We start from the raw sequence: 24331 nt of genomic DNA, 5'->3' as shown, positions 1-24331 counted from the left end.
TGGGCCTGTTGGGGTCATTCCAGATCCAAACCTCCACAGTCTCCCCTCTGTCGAAAATGAATAAAAGTTACAGAATTTGCTTTAGAGGATTAAATACTTAGAACAGAGCCTGGTGGAGCTCAGCCGCTAAGGAATTTCAATCACACGTTGCAACAAGACAGTTAACCAACTTTGACGGTTCATTCATTTACTGGATCCCGTGGTCGTCCGGGTTGTCCGGGTCATTCGATGATCTCTCAGCAGGTTTTGGCTCGGCTCCCGCCACTGTGCTGCTAGGAGCGGTGACAAGCAGGCTTCGGTGAGGAGCATCCCATTTTGCTGTGTAGAGACATGATCAGCACATTCCCAGGAAGAGTGACCGTGAGGTGAGCACCTCGAGTCCTGCTTGTGGACATGCACGATCGAGTGCTTCGAACTCAAGCCACTGAGGAGGGCGTTGCTCCAGTTGGCTCTAAAACCATTCATTGCAAGCCCAAGTGACCCGAGATGGAAAACACTCATTTCTGTGCACGAGAGCAATGTACAACTTGGCTCCTGATTTCAGCTCTTGTGACAATGGGGAGTCAACGTTCAGAAGTTCATTCTCTGTACCCAGACTACCCATAGGGAAACCCTAGTTCATCTCTCCCTTCCTGGGAGCAGGGCCAAGGGTTTAGACTTTCTTTATCTCATTTTCATTGTCAGCAAAACACACTTAAGCTTCCAAGGAAGCTGTAGAAGAAGTTTAAACATTGTTGGTCTCGCATGACAGGAGCTGTAGATCCTGGGGTGTTTATTTAACTCATGAGCATGAGTTTACTCCTGTGAGATATGGATTCTGGGTGTTTAAAACTGTTGATCTCAGATGAGTTGGGTCTCAGATGAACTGTGGGTCCTTGATGTGTAAATTCAGGGTTTGTTTCTCACGTCATTTTTTTTCTTGTTAGTGGAAGGACTATGGATCTGCTCCATCACAAACTCACAGAAGATTCAACCAGCCACAGCAACTCTGAACCCCCACATCCTCATCTGTAAGTAGAGACAAGAATGCTTAACCACGGGAGATGGCTCTGAGGATAACCAAGATGTCCGAGTTCTGGGGAATCAACTGACTTTCAGAGAATGGTATCTATTTCTCTTCCTTCACCCTTGAATCTTCAAAAGCATTTGTGCAGAGAGTATAAAAGATCAAAACATAAATCTGCAGAAATGAGTAAAACGTCATGTAATGAACTTTCAAAGGGTCTGGAGGGAGGGGATGACTCAGCAGTTAAGAGCACTGGCTCCTCTTCCAGGGAACTGGGCTTGACTCCCAGAAACTCAAAACTGTCAGTAACTCCAGTTCCTGAGGAGCCTATAGCCTCTTCTGACCTCCTCAGGCACATGGCATGTATGTGGTGTGCCTACATACATGCGGGCAAATCACCCATACACATGAAATAAAAATACATAAACCTAAAATATTTGACTTTAAACAAATACTGCATATGCCTAAGAGAAAATGTCTTACCCACTTTTGTCATTTTCTGTTGTTAATTAGCATGTGAGAAGGAAGTAGAACTCACTTAATGATCGACAGATCTCTCAGGACGCTGAACAAAACCCAAATTGTGTTTTCTTTACTTATTGTCGTTTCAACACGCAGGGTCTTTGCAACTACGCTGTCATTTATAAACACCGGATAAACGTGTCTAATGAAACCTGCCTTTTCTTCATAAGTCAGGAAGAGGAGCTGTGTTGGCAGGTTGAGTGGTGGAGCAGGGTGCTGGTCTCCCTGCTACGACTCCAGTGCCAGCCCGATCCATCCACTGATGCGTCCTCCCAACCCTCTGATGCCTTCCTGCCCTTTTGGTCTCTGCTGCTTCCCTGGGATGAGAACCAAGATGAAGCAATGTCAGGCTGATGTCTCCTCCATCGTAGTCTCTCAACGCTGGTACAGCATCTAGTCAGAACTGGGGCCCCTGAGAATATTTACAAAGCCCTTTCTAAAAGCTTTCGGGGGCGGTAGCAATATTAGGCAAAGCGCAAATCCATCAGTTTGCCTGGGTACCCTCATGAACATGCCTTTCATCACTTTGCTTCAAATTATTTTCTTTCCAGGGCTCCAGCTTCACCCCCATCCTGTCACGTTCTCTCCCTCTGTCAGGTTAAAAGTATATTGACCTCTGGGCCGAGAGCCCTAACTCCGTCTACAGTCCCTGGTTCTTCATGTCTCCGGGGACTGAAAACAGTAGGGACACGAGGAGATGGTTTTAGTTTCCCTTCCTCCAGTCTCTCTGTGCTTCCAGACCCAGTGTGGTGGGGGAGGGACTCCTCCGGCTTCTCTGGGTCCAGTTCTATTTGTAGATACAAGGGCAGGGCTGGCCTAGATCACTGGGTTTTCTTGCTTGTACCACCACAGCATAGCTAAACCGAGGACCTCAAGGGACAGGGGGCAACTTTCACATTGCATCCTGGTGGCATGCCCTTTACTCCCAGAGCTGGCCTCCAAGCACTAGAGCAACCTTCTAGCCACCTCACTCATGGAATGAGCCGGGCCTGGCTGTTGCTTGAGTCTAGCCCACAGGGTTCGGTTTCACTACAGAGCAGGGACGCCATCATTTCACAAGGGCACTCCTTCAGTTTACGTGGACCGGCATAGACTGGCCTGGGTAGACAGTCCTATTTACTGTTATAAGAGACATTGGGTGCAGGAGGGAACAGGCTGTGCCTACTTCACATGGCCAGGGATGCAGGTATGCAGTTTCCCAAACATAGTTTCTCAGACGGTCACCACACGGGAGGGCATCGGAGCGCACTCTGACGGCTGAGGTCTGTGCAGATCAACGAGAGCCTTCTAAAGCACTTTTATTGAAGCACGGATGGGGAAGCGTAGGTTCCAGTAGGTTTCCAGTCAGCTATAGCTACAGTGAGTGAACAGGAGCCAGCCCAAATGAGACCACCACAGGGAGTGAATACGAAGTCCTTTCTTCCTCACGAACACAGTTTTTTTTTTTTTTCCAGAGCTGGGGACCGAACCCAGGGCCTTGCGCTTGCTAGGCAAGCGCTTCTACCACTGAGCTAAATCCCCAACCCCACGAACACAGTTTTAGGATGCTGACAGCATCGTCTCTTTTCCTCCTACAAGGCTTTTGTTTGCTTGTTTTTATACTACCTACCTTCTGTGGATACTGTTTCGTTGTTGTTTTTAATTGATAGTGTTTCTTCTCAGATGAGGTCTTTGTAACCCAGGCTGGCCTAGAATTCATTATGTAGCCCAGGCTGGCCTAGAATTCATTATGTAGCCCAGGGTGGACCTGAACTCCCAGAGATTGGGTATGGGTGTGAGCCACCACAGTGGGCTACTGTTGCTGTTAGGTGTTTTTCTGATTTGTGTGTGTGTGTGTGTGTGTGTGTGTGTGTGTGTGTGTGTGTGTGTTTCTTGGCAGCAGTCCACATTGGTTTCAAATACAGGGTTCTAAGTGAGACCTGAGGCTTTCTTTTTTCTCTTTGGCGCCATGGTTATGACAGCAACCAGACTCACGCTTATTCATAATTGGGTGCTGGGGATGGCAAGCAAGCTCTCTCTAGGGTCAAGAATAATGTTTGAGGGGACTTCTCCATAACCTGAATAGAAAGGGGTGTGGGGGAGAAGAGCTAAAGTCATTTCTCAGGGTGGTGGGTATGGCCAGATTCTGTACCTTTTCTGAATTCTCAACTCTCCCACACTCCACGATGCAGGTGAGATTCTGAGAATCTCATAGATAAGGAACTAAGCGGAAAAGGGCTAGGAGGCTTAACAAACTTTGCTGGAGGTAATCCTCGCCGTCTAGGTTAGAATGCTGGCTTTGCCTGGTATGAAGGGAATTCTCAAGCTGTTAGATAGACGGAGTCCTCTTCAAGAATTCAACAGACAGAATGTGCACGGGGCTGAAAGTGAGCACACGCCGCAGGGCAGGCATATCCCTGGAGCGAATGGTGTTCGCACATTCGTTAGCCACTGGAACCGCCGGGGTTTTTTTCTGCAGTGGACTTCTGTGACAGAATGGAGGGCAGGGGATGGTAGGTAGCTATGGCGCGGTTGCCTTGTACTGCAGGCTAATGTTAACCTGGTTCTATTTACTTCAGGACACCTGACCATCTTCACACAGCGTCCCCCTCCCTCTTCGTCCTCCTGGATGCCCTCCTTTCCCGCGGAGTTGTCATAAAGAAAAGCCCTTGGCATCTTTACTCCCCACTGCCAAAGGGTACCAACTTCCCAAAGTTCTAGGGCGCTTTCCTCTGGGATCGCTGCCCACATCAGGCCAGGAGACTCCGAGTGACCCCGAGAAGCCAGAGAGACCATGCAACCCCTGTATTCATTTTCACACGGGTTCCTCGCAAATGCATGCGGTGCTCCGCGGGGGGCACGCGGGGGAGCCTCGGGGAACCAAGGGGACTCAGGTCCGGCCCTCCCTCCTCCTAGCGGGGACTGAAGCCACCGGTGTAGAAGCAGCGCCCCTACCGCCGGCTTTTCCACCACCTCCATCTCCTCCTCCTCCACCTCCTCTTCCTTCCCCCAGCGGGCGTGCAGTCTCAGCCGGTTCAGACTGGCCAGGGTGCCCCTGCAGACGAGATCGAGGAGTGGGACCACCCCGGGAGTGACTTCCCGGGGTGGGGGTGGGGAAGGTGGAGCCGGCCGGGCGGGCTGCACTCCATGTGTCCCGGGGGCAGAGGGCGGCGGCTGTATATTGCGCGCAGCGGGACCGGTCGCCCAGCGCAGGGCCGGGATCAGCAGCCGGGGCCGGAGCTGCTCCAGCGGCCCCAGCCGAGTCCGTCACTCAGGTAAAAACCCCCAGGAGCTGAGAAGGTCCCCGCGGGAGCTGTCCTGTCACCTTGCAAACTGCACCGAAAGGAGGAGGCGCTGTCACCCGCGAGCGCGCGGCTACCGGCCGGCTTCTGGTCTGGGCGTCTGCCCGGGCTGAGAGCGCTCTGCACCCCCTTCTAGAAAGAGAGATTGACTCTGCAAAAAAAATACTTCCAGGGCTGCGTTTTGCATGGAGTATGGGGAGAGCAAGGGAGATGAGATCTCGGAAGTAGGGGGGTGCCGCCGGATGAGTCTCCCGGGGTATCTTCTGCGGGTGCTGGTGGCAGATCAGAAAGAGGTGAGTGACCCAAGTGGGTCCTCACTTCCCAGAAGGCCGCTCCAGAGGAGGTGGGCTTAGGTGCTCGGGAGAATCCAGGTTGGGGCGCATAGGTTTGATAAACTGCTCACGGTGCGGGCAGGTCCTGCCGGGTTCAGGGCAGGGCAGCACCCGGGCTGCGCTCCAAAGTGTAGGAGCTCAACTGCCAGGAGGCTTCTCCGCCACCTGAACACTCAGGAACAAAACTTAGAAGGATTTTTGGTGCGCATGCCTCAGCTCTGGTTGGCCCAGGGAACCTACTTTGGTTTTAGCAATTCACAGAGGCTTTAGGGAAAGCAGCAAGCCGTTGAGCCTGACCATCAATCAGGTCAGGATCTGTTTTACCTCGTTCTTGGAATGTCAGGTCTATGCAGCACAAAGGATCCGGAAAGTTTAGGCAGCGTTTACACTACAGATATTATTTACATATTATTATTTATGTTGATATCTTACTAGCCTCATTGGGCCCATCTGATGGGCTACAGCTCAGTGGTAATATTTAGACATCTTGAATTGCCTGGAGTGTCATGTTCACCTAGAACAGGACAGAAACCACTTAGGTACTCTTAGGCAACAGACGGAGCGAGCAAAGGTAGAGAAAGAGAGGGTGTGCCTATTGGTTACAGCCTCCGTTAAACCCTTTGTGAGCGCAGAGACTACTGTTGGTACCCATAACCTCCCTCGACAGGCAAATCGAAATTAGACAATAAAATCATTTCGCCTGCCAACTGGCAACAACTTGTATATTCCGCACCGCCGATGCCCTGAGAGCAGGCTTCTTGTTTCCCACTGTGATTGGATAAGTGGAGAATCCTACTGTCTCTGATGAAGGGACGTGGTAAGGTGAAGAGGGTGAAGAAGGTGAAGAGGGACATTAGGAACTCTGGATGGGCTTTTTAGTATTTTCTTTGCTTGGCTCTGCAATACTGGCTATGACAGTGGGGAGTGGCTGGTGTCTGAATGTCCCGGCGGGTCCTGGGCTTCAGGTAGACTCTAGATCAGGGGTCCTCAACCTTCCTAATGCTGAGACCCTTTAATACAATTCCTCATGTTGTGGTGACCCTCCACCCCAACCATAAAATTATTTTCATTGCTACTTCATAACTGTAATTTTGCTACTGTTAGGGATTGTAAGGTAAATAAAGGATATGTAGGATATCTGATATATGACCCCTGGGAAAGGGTCGTTGGACCCCAAAGGGTTGTGACCCACATGCTGGGAACCATTGAACTAGACCAAGAGGCTAGTGCCTAGACAGATGCTGTGAGATCTATCGTCTTTATTTCCTTCCCTCTTTTGTTTGTTTCTGGTTTTTGGAGCTGAGGACCGAACCCAGGCCCTTGCGCTTGCTAGGCAAGCGCTCTACCACTGAGCTCAATCCCCAACCCCCCTTCCCTCTTTTGAACCCTCCATTTTTTTTGTGTGTATGTGGTCCTTTTCTACATTAAATCTTCCCCCAAATTATACTGATAGACTACTATTGTGTGAAGAAGTTGAGAGGGGGTTAAGGAGACAGGAATCACTGTCTTTCTTGAGGGACCGCAGCTCTCTGGAAAAGAATCATCTGGGGGCTGGGGATTTAGCTCAGTGGTAGAGCGCTTACCTAGGAAGCGCAAGGCCCTGGGTTCGGTCCCCAGCTCCGGAAAAAAAAAAACCAAAAAAAAAAAAAAAAAAAAAAAAAAAAAAGAATCATCTGGCGATAAGTATCATTCAGTTTCAATTAAAGATTGTCAAAAAGGGAAAGCAGGTGTTCTAAGCCTACAAGTGTCTATGTTTATGTTTTGTGGGTTTTCTTGTAGACACCAGATGATTCTCTATGGACAAAAAGGATAAACTATAATTTATTATTGAGTCCCCCCTCCCAAAAAAAAGGTGCGTCCTCTATTCAGTCTGGTAGGAAAGACAGCATGCTTCTGCGTATGTGTGATGTAAGATGTCGAAAAGGGAGAAGTCCAAAGGCAGCAAGACCAACATCGTACCATTATTAAATAACAAGAACCTAGAGGACTATGATGAGCAAGTGTTTTGTGCTGGGTGCGGGGTCTCAGGCAAGACTCGGATGGAGAGAGGAGTCTCCCTGATGGGAGGGGGTCCTGCTGAATAAGATCCCACCACAGGTGGGGTGAGTGGGCTGTGCTCAGAGGAAAAGCAGCTGCTGGGAGGAGCTGGACCTCGGAATTCACACTAGCCAAGGCTGGGAGATGAGGTGGTGCTAAATGGGGTATCCAATGCTAAGACCCGGAAGCGCATTTGAATATTGCCCTTGCGACGTGTCGTGACAATCTTGGTGTCCTTGACTAAGGTTTTGGCCTCTAGTTTGGTCTTCTGAGTTGCCTCTAAATTAAGGAAATGATTAAAATCTCCATGTTGGTTTCCCATCTGCATTGCTGGGAGGTGGGGGGGGGGGGCGACTACTACCATGTTGGATTCCAATAGCCTTTCACATCCGGTTGTGCTTTTTCTCTAGATCTTCCTGGGCCAGTAGGGTGACAACATGTTCTTATTTCAATCGTTGGTCCTTCTAGTAATCACTGGTGCTTGTCCAAAGGATAGTCATGAGAGCCACCCAACTTTGATTTTAGACTGAGAATTTTGATCACGCCACTGAAGGAAGTAGTCCATCTTGGGGCTAGAGGGATAGCCCAGTAGGTAAGAACAGGCAGAGGACCCAAGTTCAGATCCCAGCACCCACGTCAGGTGGCTGGCAACTGTCTGTCACACTAGCTCCAAGGTGATAGAAAGAAACCTCTGCCCTCCTGAGCACCAGCAGTACACACACACACACACACACACTCAATTAATAATAATTCTTTAAAAGGAAAAAGACAGGCGATCCAGCATTTGGACCTAAGCGTCCTGTCGTCAGAGCTATGGCTTTGTATCACTCGATGATTCCTGCATGGCATCCTCACATCCTCATCCCCATCAATCTGATTAATGACGTTTATTAGTTATTAATACGCACTGTTCTGGGGCATAGTTCAGTGTCTTTGTTCACTTTAAAACTGTTACGCAGAGGTAGGTGTGGTGGGGCAGGAGGATTACATTTTGGAGGCCAGCCCAGCTACACAGCGAAAATCTCCCTTAAGCAAACCAACACACCCTAGTACACGATGCCACGCTCAAAGAAAGTCTTCTTAAGCCTGAGCAGATGTGCGGTACGGAGTAAGGAAAATGTTAGCAAACTGGACAGCCTTAGATATGGAGATGAGAGCAGCCACAGTTTCTGAGGGACCCTTGACCTCCAGAGCTCTCTTTGTTTCCAAGTATCTCCCTTGTTTCTCTCCCATAAGTCACCCGTGTATTTGGCCGTTATGGTGGATACACTTTTGATTTGTTCAGTTACTCCATAAAATACAATGTTTACTTGGTGAAGATAGGGGAGAGTTTAAGTAGCTAGCACACAGGTTGAGCTTTTAAAAGTACTATATTCCAAGGAGAAAGAAAGCTGGGCAGTGGTGGTACATGTCTTCAATCTCAGCACTGCAGAGGCAGGGGCAGGGGCAGAGGCAGAGAAGTCTTAAGTCTCAAGTCTCAAGAGAGTTCAAGGCTAGTCTGCTCTACAAGGCAAGTTCCAGGTAGAGTGGTTTAGACAGAAATCCTGGAGAGAGAGAGAGAGAAAGAGAGAGAGAGAGAGAGAGAGAGAGAGAGAGAGAGGGGGGCAGAGGGGACAGAGAGAAGCAGAGAGTAGCAGAGGGAGACAGAGAGAAGCAGAGAGGCAGAGAAAGACACAGAGAGAGACAGAGAGAAAAAGACAGGGGGGGGGGAGAGACAAGACGAATTACATGTAACCTGGTTTGCACAGAGAAACCCTGTCTGTCTCAAGAGAGAGACAGAGAGACAGAGAGACAGAAAGACAAAGAGACAAAGAGAAGGGAAAGAGGAGAGGAGAGGAGAGGAGAGGAGAGGAGAGGAGAGGAGAGGAGAGGAGAGGAGAGGAGAGGAGAGGAGAGGCACCATACCTGGTAACCCTATGAGCCTATCCTTTGAGGCCTGTATGACTTTGGTTTTCTCATCCCTGTGATATTATTGGTGGACTTGGTGAAAGGGAGAATTCTTTTTTTTTTTTTTTTTTTTGGTTCTTTTTTTTTGGAGCTGGGGACCGAACCCAGGGCCTTGCGCTTCCTAGGCAAGTGCTCTACCACTGAGCTAAATCCCCAACCCCCAAAGGGAGAATTCTTTTCTTTCTTTTTTTTTTTTTTTTTTTTTTTTTTTTTTTTTTTTTTTTTCGGAGCTGGGGGCCGAACCCAGGGCCTTGAGCTTGCTAGGCAAGCGCTCTACCACTGAGCTAAATCCCCAACCCCGGGAGAATTCTTAATTCTGGTGCAAAATTTTGGGTCATATCAAATGGTGTATTCAGATGTCAGATTGGGTTCTAAACAATCACATGTAAGTTGTATAAGCATATGAAACAGAATTGAGGTCTCATAATGGATATCTTTGCCAGGACACTCCCTGGCCAAGCTCTAGGCTGGGCTACAGGAAACAAATGTAGCAAGATCTCGGCAGCACCAAGAACATGGTGAGGGCAGGACCCAGTGGAGGAATCTTGCCAAATGTGGGTAGAGCTGGGCGTGGTGGCTGAGCATTTGTATTCTGTTAAACCTTTTGAGTCCAGATAGCTCACACATCCTGTTCGATATCTTCTCTGAGGTTGGACAGGACTTAAGATAGGTGGTGGCTCCTTACTAGCTCAATGAGCAAAGTCTATGGTATCAGGTGAGACAGACCACAGGTAAATAAAGAAGACAGCAGGGGCAGGGTGGGGTGGGGGAGTGGGCGTGGGAGTGTCTGCCAGGGCATTAGGATAAGTAAGGTGGGACACTAAGCCACTAAGCACACTTAGCATTTCATCTAGGCACGGGAGGGAGGGGGAGGGGGCGGCAGCGGGGGAGGGGGAGGGGAGGGGGCACTTATTAGAGAGTAGAAGAAACCAAAGAGATGTTCATCCAACGGAGGCCAGAGTTACTCAGGTCCAGCTAATTATTCAGAATTTCTCGTCTCTTTTTTTTGGGGGGGGGTGGAGAACCCCGAGATTCGAATTTTGATGGGTAACCTTCCAGATTTTGAAGCATCGGCAATTCGTTCAAATCCACCCAAAACAAGCATAAAAGTTCCCTCGCTGAGCGGGTCAAGCAAAACCATCTTGGGGCCAGATTTGGCCTTAACCTCGACAATGTGTGATTCAGTGACCTTAGCCTGAGTCCGTTGACTCATAGCTGGCCTCTTCCTAGCTAGAATGTGTCACTGCCCCTTTGGTGGTGATTTCTGGCAAGTGCTAGGCTGCTGCCGCCCTGGTGTTGTCTCTGGTGTTGTGATTAAACACCCCCCAAAAGCAACTTAGGGAAGGAAATGACTTATTTAGCTCCCATTTCCAGGCTGCAGTACAGTTACTGAGGAAAGTCACGGCAGAACTCGAGCAGGGACTGAAGCAGACACAGTGCAGGGACACAGTTTGCTGGCCTGCTTGCAGGACTGTTCTAATCCAGCCCAGAACTACCTTCCCAGATAATAGTATCCTGGACCTTCCTACACCATAATTAATCAGGAAAATGCCCCCTAGGCATGTCTGCTGGCCACGTTGGTCTGGGTGATCTCTCTCTGCGAGTCCCCTCCCCAGTGATTCCCGACTGTATCAAACTGACAGGTCATCAGATTCAACTTCAGACAGCCACCAAGCTCGAAGGTCAAAGGGCATTCTCTGCCTATGACCCCTGCTGTGATCACATCAGGGACTTCAGCCGCTGATGACTCCTGTTAATTGCGCCTTCCAGTGATGGTATGGCTGAGTTCCAGGACCCAGAGGTGTTTCTCTGAACATTATCCTTGCTGCTGTTCTGGACTCCGTCCCAGCATGACGTAGTAAACTGGCTGCCTCTTGATCAAGGTGTATTCGGAGGTCAACTCAAGATGTTTGGAACCCTCTGTTGCCTTTGTCCTGCAAGATTTGCCCATACAACCCCCTCCCCTCCCATCTCTCCTCCCCTCACCCTCCCCCTTCCTTCACCTCCTTTTGAGATAGAACCTTACATCTAGCTGGCTCACCATGATCTGCCTACCCCTTCCTCCCAAGTGCTAGGAACAAAGGGACGACATCGTGGTGCCTGCCCCTCAGTAAACTTAGAACAATCTGGGATCTTCTTGAATTTCCACTAAACGAGTTAAAAGATTTTGCTCTTGTGACTTGAATCACAATAGCAGCTTAGATTGTTTTAGAGTGCATTTCTCTGAGTCCAAAGAGGGGAAGGAAAATACGATTGTGGATTTCCTTAATGATTCCAAGAGGAATTGTGCAATGAACTTCTTTAACTGAACTGCATTTTTTAAAAAATTTACTTTATCTATCTATCTATCTATCTATCTATCTATCTATCTATCTATCTATCTATCTATCTATATATCTATCACCTATATCTATCTATCTATCACCTATATCTATCTATCTATCTATCTATCTATCTATCTATCTATCACCTGTCTATCTTTTTTTTTTCTTTTTTTTTTCTGGAGCTGGGGATCAAACTCAGGGCCTTGTGCTTGCTAGGCAAGCGCTCTACCACTGAGCTAAATCCCCAACCCCTCACCTGTCTATCTATCACCTATCTATCTATAGCTATTTATTTGCTAAGACAGGGTCTCACTATGTAGCCTTGGCTAGACTCTCTATACACAAGGCTGTCTCCAAACCCATTGAGCTCCACCTAGCTCTCCCTCCCAAGTGCTGGGATTAGAGTCGCACACCACCCCCACCCAGCTGCAAATCGATTTCAGAAATGGATTCTGGGATTTGCCAGGCATGAGTGTTCTCCTCGGTTCGTGTCAACGAACTATTTTATAAACAAGTGGGCCTGGCTGTAGCTTGAACTTCAGGGCAGACATTGGGGAAGAGAAGAACCCATTTCAACAAACAAAAATGAGACCGGTGCATTCAGAGAGGCCGCAGACCTTATGTGCCTGAGCTGGTCTGGAGACGAGACACAGAGGGTTTGACATGACATACAAACCCACAGCTCTTCTTTATTCTGGGCCCGGATACTAATAAGTCAACCCGGACTAGCACTTTAATGACTCTTAGTTTTAACTGACGGAGTATTTGTACATAGTATTCTTTGTGGAGTATGATTCGATAGTTAAGTTCATGGGTGCACCGTGTAACAGTCAAAGGTCAGATCAGGGCCATTAACGACTTCTATTGCTTCAGATATTTATTTCTGTACGCCTGTTTCGGTCATCTTGACATACGTAATGGAATGTTCCTAAATGCAGTTACCCTACCGCACTAAACAACGTTAGGATGAAGCCTGCCTTAACTGGATCTTGGTAGCTATATTCTAGCCTGTCTCTGGTCTATGCTAGTTTCTGGCAGTGGGTTCTGCTGTGTGTTGAGCTTTTTAGCACCTCAGCAGGCAAGAGATCGCTAAGCCATGAAGGAAAGTGCCGAACGGCATTGTCCTCCATCTCCATCCCGTCGCTCCTGTTGACAGACAGGATGACAATCGTGTAAACTGGGGGATAATGGCGGATCAGCGATCAGGTGTCAGTCAACACCACGAAAACTTGTCTACCAAGCCACAGTTGTTAACCCAATAGGCACTTCCTTTTCTAAAGATTTGCTGTCCCGGACACTTACTGTGAGAGATTACCCTAGTCTTGTCCTGCGTGTTGAAATGTCACCCATGGCAAGGTGGAAGGGTAGTCACTGAAGAAAAGAGTTTCTTACGTTTTTAAGAGGGACACACACAGTCTTTACCTTCCTGAAAATCCAGTTTTCCCTCCTCTGGTCCTGCCTGTCAGCCTGCGCCTTCCCAAAGTGTTATAACTTGGGGATTTACAGGAAGTTGGTTCTCAGTTGGCATTTGTCTTACAGAGCCTGTCCATCCTATAAGATGTTTGCTTGCTCCTGCACTAGGTTTGGGGAAATTAAGACTGTATTTTCCTTAAATTGGATTCTGAGCAGGAATTGTCAGTACAGGCCCTTAGAGAGACTGGGGGGACAGAGGGGCAGACAGTAATGTGTTTGCCAGAGAAGCACAAAGACCTGAATTTGATTCCAGGACCTACATAAATATGGCCGGTTGGTGGATCATACCAGCGCTAAGGGTGGGGTGGGGGAAGACATGTGAATCTGTGGGGCTCACCAGCCAGCCAGTTTGACTTAAGTGATCAATTCTAGGCTGTGTCTCCAACAATGAATCAGGGGCTAGCAAGATGGCTCAGCAGGGAAAGGTGCTTGTCGCCAAGACTTATGACCCGAGTTCAACTCCCTGCACACACTGTGGAGGAAAAGAAATGGCTTCCACAGATCATCCCTCTGATGTCCACGCGTGTGCTGTAGGCATGGATACACGTACACATACAGAGACACACATGATAAAACCAATAAGATAAAATAACAGACATAAAAGAGATGGAATATCTAAGCTTTTATTTTCAATTTTGAACCATTGCACAGTTCTTTACTTTTTTCTAAAGATTTATTTATTTTTATATGAGTACACTGTAGCTGTCAGACACACCAGAAGAGGACACTGAATCCCAGATGGTTGTGAGCCACCATGTGGTCTCTGGGATTTGAACTCAGGACCTCTGGAAGAGCAGTCAGTGCTCTTAACTGTTGAGCCATCTCTCCAGCCCAGTTTTTTTAAAATCAGCACATAAATAGTGCAGGAGTAAGCAGAAAGCCACACAGGGAGCTGCTGTACTGATTTTAAAAGGGTCTAGAATCATGGGAAATTTCAGAGGTTACACATTACATGGAACAATAAAATGTCCAAATGGTGATTTTTGTCAAAAAAAAAAAAAAACAAAAAAACAAAAAAACAAAAAACCCCAAAAACCAAAAAAAAAACAAAACAAAAAAAAAAAAAAAAACCCAACAACTAAAATAAAGAATTTGTGCTTGGTTTTGCTTACTTGAATGTGAGCGTCTTAGTCAGGGTTTGTATTCCTGCACAGACATCATGGCCAAGAAGCAAGTTGGGGAAGAAAGGGTTTATTCAGCTTACACTTCCACACTTCTGTTCATCACCAAGGGAAGTCAGGACAGGAACTCACAGAGGGCAGGAACCTGGAGGCAGGAGCTGATGCAGAGGCCATGGAGGGATGCTGCTTACTGGCTTGCCCCCCCCTGGCTTGCTCAGCCTGCTTTCTTATAGAACCCAGGACCACCAGCCCAGGATGGCGCCGCCCACAATGGGCGGGTCCTTCCCATCCTTGATCACTAGTTGAGAAAATGCCTTACAGCTGCGTCTCATGGAGGCATTTCCTCAAAGGAGGTTCCTTTCTCCATGATAGCTCCTGCTTGTGTTAAGTTCACACACAATACCAGCCAGCACAGTGATGCAGCCCTCGGAGCGTGACTAGGCTTCCAAAGCTGGAGATGTCCCATGGGACTCCAGGAGCCAATGAACACATCCTTACCGATGCTGCAGGAATCGCAGTTGGAAAAAGGCCTTCAGCTGACAACCCTCAGGGACAGAGTGCCTCACCGCAGGTCACCACCACTTCCTATGGTCATCAGGAGTGGGCAGGACTGGTGCTGTAAGGGCCAGCCCCAAGGCGGGACTAAAAACATTTCCCACGTATCTAAGCTTCATCCTTTTCAAAAATTCCATTTTTACTTATGTCTTATGGGGCAGGCATGGGCATAGCACAGCGTGTGTGCGTGAAGGTCAAAGCTTGTCTTCCACCATGTGGGTTCCAGGGAAACTGACTACGTTTGAGGAGGTGGCTTAGCAGGGTAGGGTACCTGTCCCCAAGCCAGAAGACCCGATTCAACCCTCTTTGTTCTGACTGAAGAACACTTTCCTTCCTTATTAATCCATGGGAGGCTAAAATCAGTGGTTTCTTACGATTGGGAAGAGAGCCAGGTGAAGGAGACGAAGGTTGGGGAAGACATTTCACCATCTGCCTTTTTATAATTAGAAGACGTGCTCCCGGGGTTGTGTGACTTATGCAAATTATAAGTGAAGGTGTAAATCTGATAGGGCAGTCGTACTGTATATGTATCCACGCTGTGTGTTTAGAGAATTTTCTTTAAGTCAGGAAACCATAATTGATTTTTATTTATTTTTAAAGATTTATTCTAATTGCGTGCGTGCGTGCGTGCGGCGTGTGTGTGTGTGTGTGTGTGTGTGTGTGTGTGTGGGTGTGGGTGGGTGGGTGGGTGGGTGTGTGAGATGTGACTGCAGTGCCTGAGGAGTCCAGAAGAGGGCGATAGCTGTGAGCCACCCAACATGGGTCCTAGCAACAAAAGTGGGGTCTTCTGGAAGAACAACCAGTGCTCTTAACGGCTGGGCCATCTCTGCCTTCCAGGAAGAGGGATTTTAACCCCAAACTCTGTACCCACCACCCTCTAAAGACGTTTTTCTCTTGTTTTCTAGACCCGTCAGCGGCCCGCTGCACTGATCTCACCTCACGATGGGGTTTCAGAAGTCACCTGACGGAGGGTGGGGCTGGGTGATAGTGGTTGTCTCCTTCTTCACCCAGTTCCTCTGTTACGGATCCCCGTTAGCTGTCGGGGTCTTGTACGTGGAATGGTTGGATGCCTTTGGCGAAGGAAAAGGAAAAACAGCCTGGGTGGGATCCCTCGCAAGCGGAGTCGGCTTGCTTGCAAGTAAGTGGATCCGTTTTCTTACATTTTAATCATTTATTATGTTTGCCTCCTCATTAACATCGCGCAGGGCACGGAAGGGTTTTACACGGTTTAAGCATAATGAGTATTTTCCTGCTTGTCTTTGAGACTGCTCCAGGGCATGGGACACACTCTTCTGCCTTCTGTGGGCACCCGCATACACATGTGAACACACACACACACACACATACACACATACACACTCGCGTGCACGTGCGCGCGCGCACACACACACACGACTCACCATCTAATGAGGAACACACATATTCCCATCGATGTAAGTACAGAATGTCTACAGTGTGCTGGGATATCTGTGATCGCCGTGACTTCCAAGCTCTGGTTCCCTCTTAGACTCAGCAATAGGGTCAATTCACATGCCTGTCAATCACAGCCACCTCCTCAGAAAAATATCACACAGCAAGGCACTCATATCTCATGTGGTGACATTCTTTGGGCTTTTCCCAGGGGTTATATGAAGATCTATTTTGATAAACAGTTGTTTGTGGGGTGGTAGCAGTTGCTGTGCTTAAAGCAAACAGGAAAGGATTTTTTTTTTTCCTTATTAACCTCTTGACCATGAATATCATATACCACTTTAGTGTCTTGAGTCACGGTTTGAGTTCTGTCGTGATTATTAATGACTGTCACTCCGTCTTATCTGGCACTGTTGAAGCACCAAGTGGGCCAAGGCCAGCATGGGGGAGTACACATGGGGTTTCTTCCTGTGTGCTAAGACCGACATGGGTGGATGGGTTACACATGGAGTCTTCCTGTGTGCTATGAACGTCTCAGGATTCCGGGAGCAAAACCCGATCTCTATCCTGTGAGGAAACTCGGGACATGGGATGCGGTGATTCACAAGGTGTTTTTGAGTTTTAAAACGGGTTTATGAAAGTCTGCTTAAAATAGCCCCGCATTAGTCATCCCTTTTTAAAGATATGTCTGTTTCTCGGCTGTCAATATAGAGCAGTGGTGTCCAGGTGTTAAATCCAAAACAGGATGCATAGATGTGGGGGAAACCCAGCAGGCAGGCTCCTCTGACCTTCTTAGATAAGAAAACTAAGCATGACTAAACAGGTGGAGAAATCTCGGGCTGTTGCAGAGTCAAGAGAAACAGGAAGTTTGCCCGGGACTTGTTTGAAAGTTTTTAAACAACCATTGCTAGGGCTGGAGACATGGCTCACTGGTTAACAGGATTTGCTCTCCTTATAGAAGCTTCCTACCATTGGCAGGTGGCTCACAACTGCCTGTAACATCAGTTCCTGGGGATCCAGTGTCCTCCGGGCTCTGTGGGTACTTGCACACACGTAGTGCAATACACGCACACAGGCACACACCTACGTGTGTGATGGTAAAGTTAAAACTTGTAACATTGTCAAAGCCCAGGCGGCTAGTAAGGGATGCACTCATAAAGGGATCTGAAGTAAATTCATAAAGAGATTGGAGCACATGGCTTTCTGGAGGACAACCTGGTGTGGAGAGGAGATTTTTCGCGGTGAGGTCTTAGACTTCATCACTTCTATTAGCAAGTTCTTAAACAGAACAGTGATTAGTGGGACTCCCAGAAAAGGATCCAAGGGTAATTGCAATGATATGCCCCTTGGCACATGGTAGGAGAACAAGGCTTGTCCCAGAGTTAGTTCAGGAGGGAGGAGATGGTAGGTGGCATCTGGGATGTGGAGCATGGACACAGGTGTAGAAGCTGAAATTGTTGTCCCTTGAAAACTGACTCAGCCCCCCAATATCTCCATGTCTCTAGGTCAACATCTCCATGTCCTTAGGTCAATGTCACCATGTCTCTAACTCAACTTCAAAATGCCTCTAGGTCATCAGCTCCATGTTCTAGGTCAACATCTCCTTGTCCCTAGGTCAACATTTCCATGTCACTAAGTAAATGTCTCCCTCTCCCTAGGTCAACATCTCCATATCCCTAGGTCATCAACTCCATGTCCTAGGTCAACATCATCATGTCCCTAGGTCAATATCTCCATGTCCTAGGTCAATGTCTCCATGTCCCTAGGTCAACATCTCGATGTCCCTAGGTCAACCACATTTGTCTCAAAGGTGAGGATAAACCATCTTTATTTTAATAGGACTGTCTACATAGTTTATCCACCCCAGAGCAATATGATGTAAGAATCCTTGCTTAAGAAGTATTTCATGGGGTTGGGGATTTAGCTCAGTGGTAGAGCGCTTGCCTAGCAAGCTCAAGGCCCTGGGTTTGGTCCCCAGCTCAGAAAAAAAAAAAAAAAAAAAAAAGAAAGAAGTATTTCATGACAATGACAGAAGACCATGGCCCTAAAATCTGGGCCTTATCTAGTCTAAGAAACCAACCTGGCTGAGAAGAACTTGAGAGATGGATGTGAATGGAATTCTGAAAGAGGTTGGATTATAAAAGGGCAGTTGACAGAGTTGTTGCCCAGAGGCAACGTAGGAAATCCTTCTTTTTTTTTTTTTTTGGTTCTTTTTTTTTCAGAGCTAGGGACCAAACCCAGGGCCTTGCGCTTCCTAGGCAAGCGCTGTACCACTGAGCTAAATCCCCAACCTAGGAAATCCTTCTTAATGTTTTCCCCTTGGCCCTTGGAACCATGGGATTGCTTTGACACAGAAGCAAGTCTGACCTCTACTACTACCCACTCGTGCCCGACCTTAGTGGTCCTTCAGGTCTGGGCTTTTGTGATGTTGGAACTACCCTTCTAAGTCTCTTAAGATATTTAGGAATGCCAAGAATTCTGGATGTGCTTGAATGTAGCATTTTGATAATCTCTGTTCAAGAACAACACAGAGAAGAAAGACTCAAGATAAGCTGACTGGTCTTTGGAAAAGTTAAGCACCAACACTATTTGAATATTAGTTATCTGATCCAATTTTTTACTTTTCTTTCAAACGTTTGTACTTCCCAAGCATGAGGTCATTAAAAATTAAAACCACAAAAACTGTTATGAACTTCATTTCTGTATAAGGCAAATCTTTGGCTAGCAAGTACGTTATCTGAGCAGAACCAATTACATAGCACAGTGCTTCCAGGAAATCCTGAGTGGATCTGGAAGCCTCTTTGGCGGTGTCAACTCGTTTCCCACATGTCTCTCTAGCCTCCTTTGTTGTTCTCGAGAGCACCAATAATAAATGTTTAAGTATAACTCGAAGGGCTGTTACTGCACATTCTTCTGATGCCATAAAGTGGAAGGGATAATTAAAGTAAAAATGCATATGTATTCTAAATGAGGCAGTTCCAAATTTCGGTCTCTTTAGATCAATGAATGTCTCACTTCAGGCAAAGGAAGAAAAGAAACAGAAAAAGAGAAAAACTAAAATATATGGAATTTGAAACATTAACAAAATTAGGATGAAAACCTGTACACAAAAGCACTTGGGATAACCTGATTGGAACTTGTGTTGGCTCAACCACCTTTCAGTCAGGTGAGCCAGGGCAGGCTATTCACCTTCCTGGAGCCTGACACCAGCTACTAGAGGAGGAGGCATTTGAACCTGCAGCTCAGAGCTCTTGAGGATGAACACAGAAAAGAGACCAAGAGGAACTCCTTAAAAAGCAGTGGTGGAAGAGAAGGAGCAAACACTTCTGGAAGTCTGTGTGTGTGTGTGTGTGTGTGTGCACACGCGTGCACGCACGTGTGCAAGCAGTACTCGCTGCAGAACCACAGTGACCATCCTCATGACTGTCAGCCAGCATATCTTTTGTTGCTAGAGAGGGCTGGGGAGGTCTCAGATCTAGAGAAACTTAGATAGAGACCTCCTGTCTCCAGGTTTTTGTTAGCATCAAGAAAACATTCAGAGGGGGCTGGAGAGACGGCTCAGAGGTTAAGAGCCCTGGCTGCTCTTCCAGAGGTCCTGAGTTCAATTCCCAGCAACCACATGGTGGCTCACAATCATCTATAGTGAGATCTGGTGCCCTCTTCTGGTGTGTCTGAAGACAGCTGTAGTACTCACATAAAATAAATATTTTTTTAGAAAGTAAGCATTCAGAATAAGAAATTGGGAGATTACATATATGTATATATTACATATATAATATATATTATATTTATGGGAGAGAGAGAGAGAGAGAGAGAGAAATTGTAGCTCTTGTGTACAGGATTCACTGTGTAGACCAAGCTGTTCTTGAACTCACAGATAGCTGATCTATCTCCATAGTGCTGGGGTTAAAGGTTTGCACCATTCTACAATGGTCTGGAAGGTTTTGTTACAGAGTAGAAGTACACCCTCAAGAGGCAGGGTGGGCTTCTGAGCTAACCATAGCCTTCTCTCTTGCTAAATCTGGGGGCGGGGTGAAATATGACATTACTTGGGCTGTTTTTGACTAGCAAGGTTTGACAAGGGGCACAACGTGACATTTGCCATATCGTGGTGCAGAGTTGGAAGGTCAGGCATGGAGCCTGCAGTTGGAGCTCGCTGTCCTCCTATCCAAAGCCATTTCTGGATGTTTTAATTTCTCTTCTCCTGCTGTTTGCCTTGGTCTCCCTGCATCGCAACCAAGCCCTATGTAATGATCTCGGGACCAAGACAAGTACATTTCCTGCTGGTTGGTGACTTAGGGAGACAATTTGAATCATGAAAGCGTACAGTTGTTTAGCTGTTGACTCTTGGTATTCCAATTAAGTTGTCATTAGAGGAGGCCTAGACTCATGATTTTTTTGTTTTGTGTTTGTTCCTTTTCTTCGGTTTGAGGGGTTTAATCCTAGGTCATTGTGCATTGTGCCCAATGCCACACCTGCTACACACAGCCAATGGGTCGTTCCTCCTGAGGTCTCACAAGTGAGTTTAAATTGGGAACAACCACTTCTGTGAGACCTTTGGGTTTAGACTTTCTTTAATTTATTGATATTATTGTTGTTGTTTTGTTAGGCTTTTGTTTGTTTCTTGTCTATCTATCTGTCTGTCTATCTATCTATCTATCTATCTATCTACTTATTTATTATATGAGTACACTGAGCTGTCTTCAGACACACCAGAAGAGGGCATCAGATCTCATTACAGATGGCTGTGAGCCTCCATGTGGTTGCTGGGATTTGAACTCAGGACCTCTGGAAGAACAGTCAGTGCTCTTAACCTCTGAGCCGTCTCTCCAGTCCATGTTTGTTTGTTTCTTTTCTTTTCTTTTCTTTTTTTTTTTTTTTTTTTTTTTTTGGAGCTGAGGACTGAACCCAGGGCGTTGTGCTTGCTAGGCAAGCGCTCTACCACTGAGCTAAATCCTCAACCCCCCATGTTTGTTTCTTTAGCAAGGTTTCTCTATGTTACCCTGACTGTCTTGGAATTTAATGTGTACACTAGGCTGGCCTCTGATTCAGAGATCTTCCACTGACTCTGCCTTTGGAGTACTGGGAGCAAAGGCCTGCGCCACCATGCCCAGATCTATTTCCATTTTAATTTTGCACTCGTGGAGTAACCATGATGTGTAATTTGCTTGAGCATGTGTGTGTGTGTGTGTGTGTGTGTGTGTGTGTGTGTGTGTGTAAGTTCCTGCTTTGTCATGACTTTGCTTCTACCATTAGATCATGAGAAATAAATCATACGGCTCTGGTTCTGGTGTGGCTCTTGTGGTCAAAATTCTACCCAATAAATAGGCATTTTTGCATTCTTTGTATGTGTATGTGTGTATGTGTGTATGTATGTATATGTATAATATATGTATATACATACATACATCTTTTATATTCTTTTTTGGTAAAGATGAATTTATACATGTATGTATATTTTTTACATATATACATCTTTTGTTAAAAGATGGACAGCATAAATATTCATAGATAGTTTTTTTGAGACAGTATCTCTCAAACTACTTCTCCAACTTGCTTGAATTAATTGTCCACAATGAATTAATTCAGATGTTTCCAGATGGCTAGTGCGGGTCCTTCCTTCCTTGGTTATGTGCCACAAATGAACTCAGTACTGTGACACAACCATGGTGTCCTCTCTGTGCTGGTGATGCCGTGAGCACGCTCTACTGGAAACATAGATGAACGTGTCTATGTCTTTCCATAATGTCAGAAATTATTTTTTTTTTTTGGTTCTTTTTTTCGGAGCTGGGGACCGAACCCAGGGCCTTGCGCTTCCTAGGCAAGCGCTCTACCACTGAGCTAAATCCCCAACCCCAATGTCAGAAATTATTGAATGGCGAGTTCACAAACTGTGTTTTGCTGGCTTTAATTATCCATACACTACTGATTAGGCACTCCGTAGTCACTGCTTTGGGGAAGGATGGAGTCTTGCATTCTGGTCTTACCTATACTAATATTACCTCTTAGATGACACATTGCTTATCACACAATTGTCTTTGTCTGTCTGTCTGTCATTGTCTACTTTTCTACCTGCCAATATGACTGAAAAGAATTTCAAAAAGGAGCTGGAGAGCTGGCTCAGCGGTTAAGAGCACTGGCTGCTCTTCCAGAGGTCCTGAGTTCAATTCTCAGCACCCACATGGATCTGATGCCCTCTGCTGGTGTGTCTGAAGACAGGGACAGTGTACTCATATACATAAAATAAATAATTCTAAAGCGGGGGGGGGGGGCATGTCAAGAAGCTACAGAATTCCACAAGTGCTCGATGAAGCCGAGAGCCGACACACACGCAGAGAGTGCCAGCAGGCGGGTGGCTTTAACCTAGGAACCCCGCCACGGAGCAGTTCTGAGACTGCAGTTAGTTCAAGGCATCCAGCTGGAGCAAGACACAGAGCTGGGCCTGTCTGGGTAAATTCCAGTTCACGTGGGCTGCCTCAAGCAGGGGGATCACACTGAGGAGTTGAGGCTGTTGGGGGGGCCGCATTTGAGACTCCATCACCTGTTGATCTTACATGTCCGTGTGTGTTGCCATGCCCCCGGATCCGGTGTCCTTCACTTTTACATGACCCGAGTAAGAGGGCTCCATGTGATGGGGCAGATACACTTACAGGTATGGTTTGTCTGACCTAATCGTCATCCTCCCTGTTCCCGATTCAACCGGGTTAGCTAGTAAGTGAGTAGATGGTTTTTGTTGACCTGTACAAACAAGATGTAGAATCCATTCTCAGCATTTGCCCTGGAGATGGAGCAAAGTTCTGTTTTATAAGGAGTCACTTGGGGCCAAAGCAAAATGACTTAGGCAGGGTGGAGTGAAGTCATGTAGAGTAGGACACTGCCTACGCCCATGGGGATGTCAACAGAGTTTACAAATACTCGCCTACTATGGGCCTTGTAGTCTCAGGGAGTAGATCCAGGGAGAGAAAGCAAACTAGTGAGCTCACACCCCTTAAATACCAAGGTCATTAGCAGGAGTGGGACCATCTCTGCAGTGTCTTGGATAAAGCGAACCCAAGGTGAGACCCAAGAAGGCTGTATTTATTTGGAGACTGGAGGAGATTGTAATCCAGGCAGGCGATCTTAAAACAGCCTTACACATCTGCCCCGGGGTTTCCCAGAATGCAGCCTTATCCACAGCCAAGAGCTTAGAAGTTGCGTGACTTGTGAGTCAGGCGTTCTGATTAGGGCAGAGGGCAGTCAGGCTACCTAGAGAGAAAGGGAAAGTCTGGGAACTTTGTAGGGAGAATCCATTGTACTGAAGGCCAGCAGAGCTTAACAGTGTTTGGAAGGGTCCACTTGTAGCTAAAGTGGGTGTGTCTGGGCTCGTTCAAAAGTTCAGTTGTGTATGGGTGTTACCTGTAGAGTATGTGTGTGTGTGTGTGTGTGCGTGTGTGTGTGCATGTGTGTGTGCATGTGTGTGTATATGTGTGTATGTGTGTGCCTGTGTGTGTGTGTATGTATGTGTATGCATGTGTGTGTATGTGTGTGTGCATGTGTGTATGTGTGTGTATATGTATGTGTGCGCCTGTGTGTGTGTGCATGTGTGTGTATGTATGTGTATACATGTGTGTGTGTGTTCATGTGTGCATTAGTGCATGCGCATTCTGGGCACTCGTAGGTAGAGGTTAGACATCAACCTTGAGTCCTTCCTCAGGTGTCACACACCTCCAGCTCTCAGACTCAGCGAGGTTACCCAAGCAATGAGTCCCCGGAACTCCCCAGGGAACTTCCAGTCCCCCATCTCCCAGCAATGAATTCCAGCCTAGACTACCAAGCCCTTCTTGCTAGAAGGTTCTGGAGAGGAGCTCAGATCTTGGTGCAAAGCAAGTACTTTACCACTGGAGTGGTCTCCTCAGTTCTTGTCTAGTTTTATTGAGATCGTCTGAGGTGGGCTCCCAGGAGGGTGGGTTGTCTCGGGGTAGGGGAGGGGGGCACCAGAAGACCTTGAAGAATCTTTGGATGCTAAGACCTGGAGCAGGCCCTGTTCATGACACATTCCGGAGAGATGAATTTGACCGAAGAAGGCAGCTTATGCTGGGAAAGGAGACGGTTAGTTTTCTGTGTCCATTTGACTAAGCTGCATTCATTCTCTGGTTTCTTAAATCCTGAAGTTGGCATTGCTGGGTTTTTGGGTTGTTTTTTTTTAAGGCGTAAGTATGCAATCGGCTTTCAGAGAAAGAGCTTATCCTAGGTAATCTGGGTGGACTCCAGAGGAGAATGGAACTTCCCCAGAAAGAGCAGTTGTGCCTGCAGCCTGCAGCTTCAGCCTGTGCCTGAGAGTCCC

The 24331-nt window shown here is 47.1% G+C and overlaps 1 protein-coding gene and 1 long non-coding RNA gene across 3 annotated transcripts in view; both read left to right on the top strand.

The window, feature by feature from the left end:
• Positions 1–240: 240 nt before the first annotated feature.
• Positions 241–3444, top strand: LOC147998596 (uncharacterized). 2 transcript variants are annotated; one of them, XR_015645769.1, is made up of 3 exons: positions 241–365; positions 927–1104; positions 1625–2169. It is a non-coding gene; the product is annotated as an uncharacterized LOC147998596 (long non-coding RNA). The 2 variants fall into 2 exon arrangements; XR_015645768.1 differs by lacking the exon at positions 241–365 and adding an exon at positions 691–803 and having other exon boundaries at positions 1625–3444.
• A 1066-nt stretch (positions 3445–4510) lies between these two features.
• The window catches only part of Slc16a9 (solute carrier family 16, member 9), a 41258-nt gene continuing 21437 nt past the window's right edge, over positions 4511–24331 (top strand). Inside the window, exons 1-2 of the mRNA NM_001421109.1 lie at positions 4511–4782; positions 15504–15736. Of these exons, the coding sequence (NP_001408038.1) occupies positions 15541–15736 (196 nt within the window). The 5' untranslated portion in view covers positions 4511–4782; positions 15504–15540. The remainder of the gene's footprint in view (positions 4783–15503; positions 15737–24331) is intronic.

The sequence above is a fragment of the Rattus norvegicus genome, chromosome 20, assembly GCF_021556685.1.
Source record: "Rattus norvegicus strain SHRSP/BbbUtx chromosome 20, alternate assembly SHRSP_T2T, whole genome shotgun sequence".
In the NCBI taxonomy this organism is placed as follows: Eukaryota; Metazoa; Chordata; class Mammalia; order Rodentia; family Muridae; genus Rattus; species Rattus norvegicus.
Note: the sequence above shows the minus strand (reverse complement) of the source record. Positions and strands in the feature narration are given on the sequence as shown.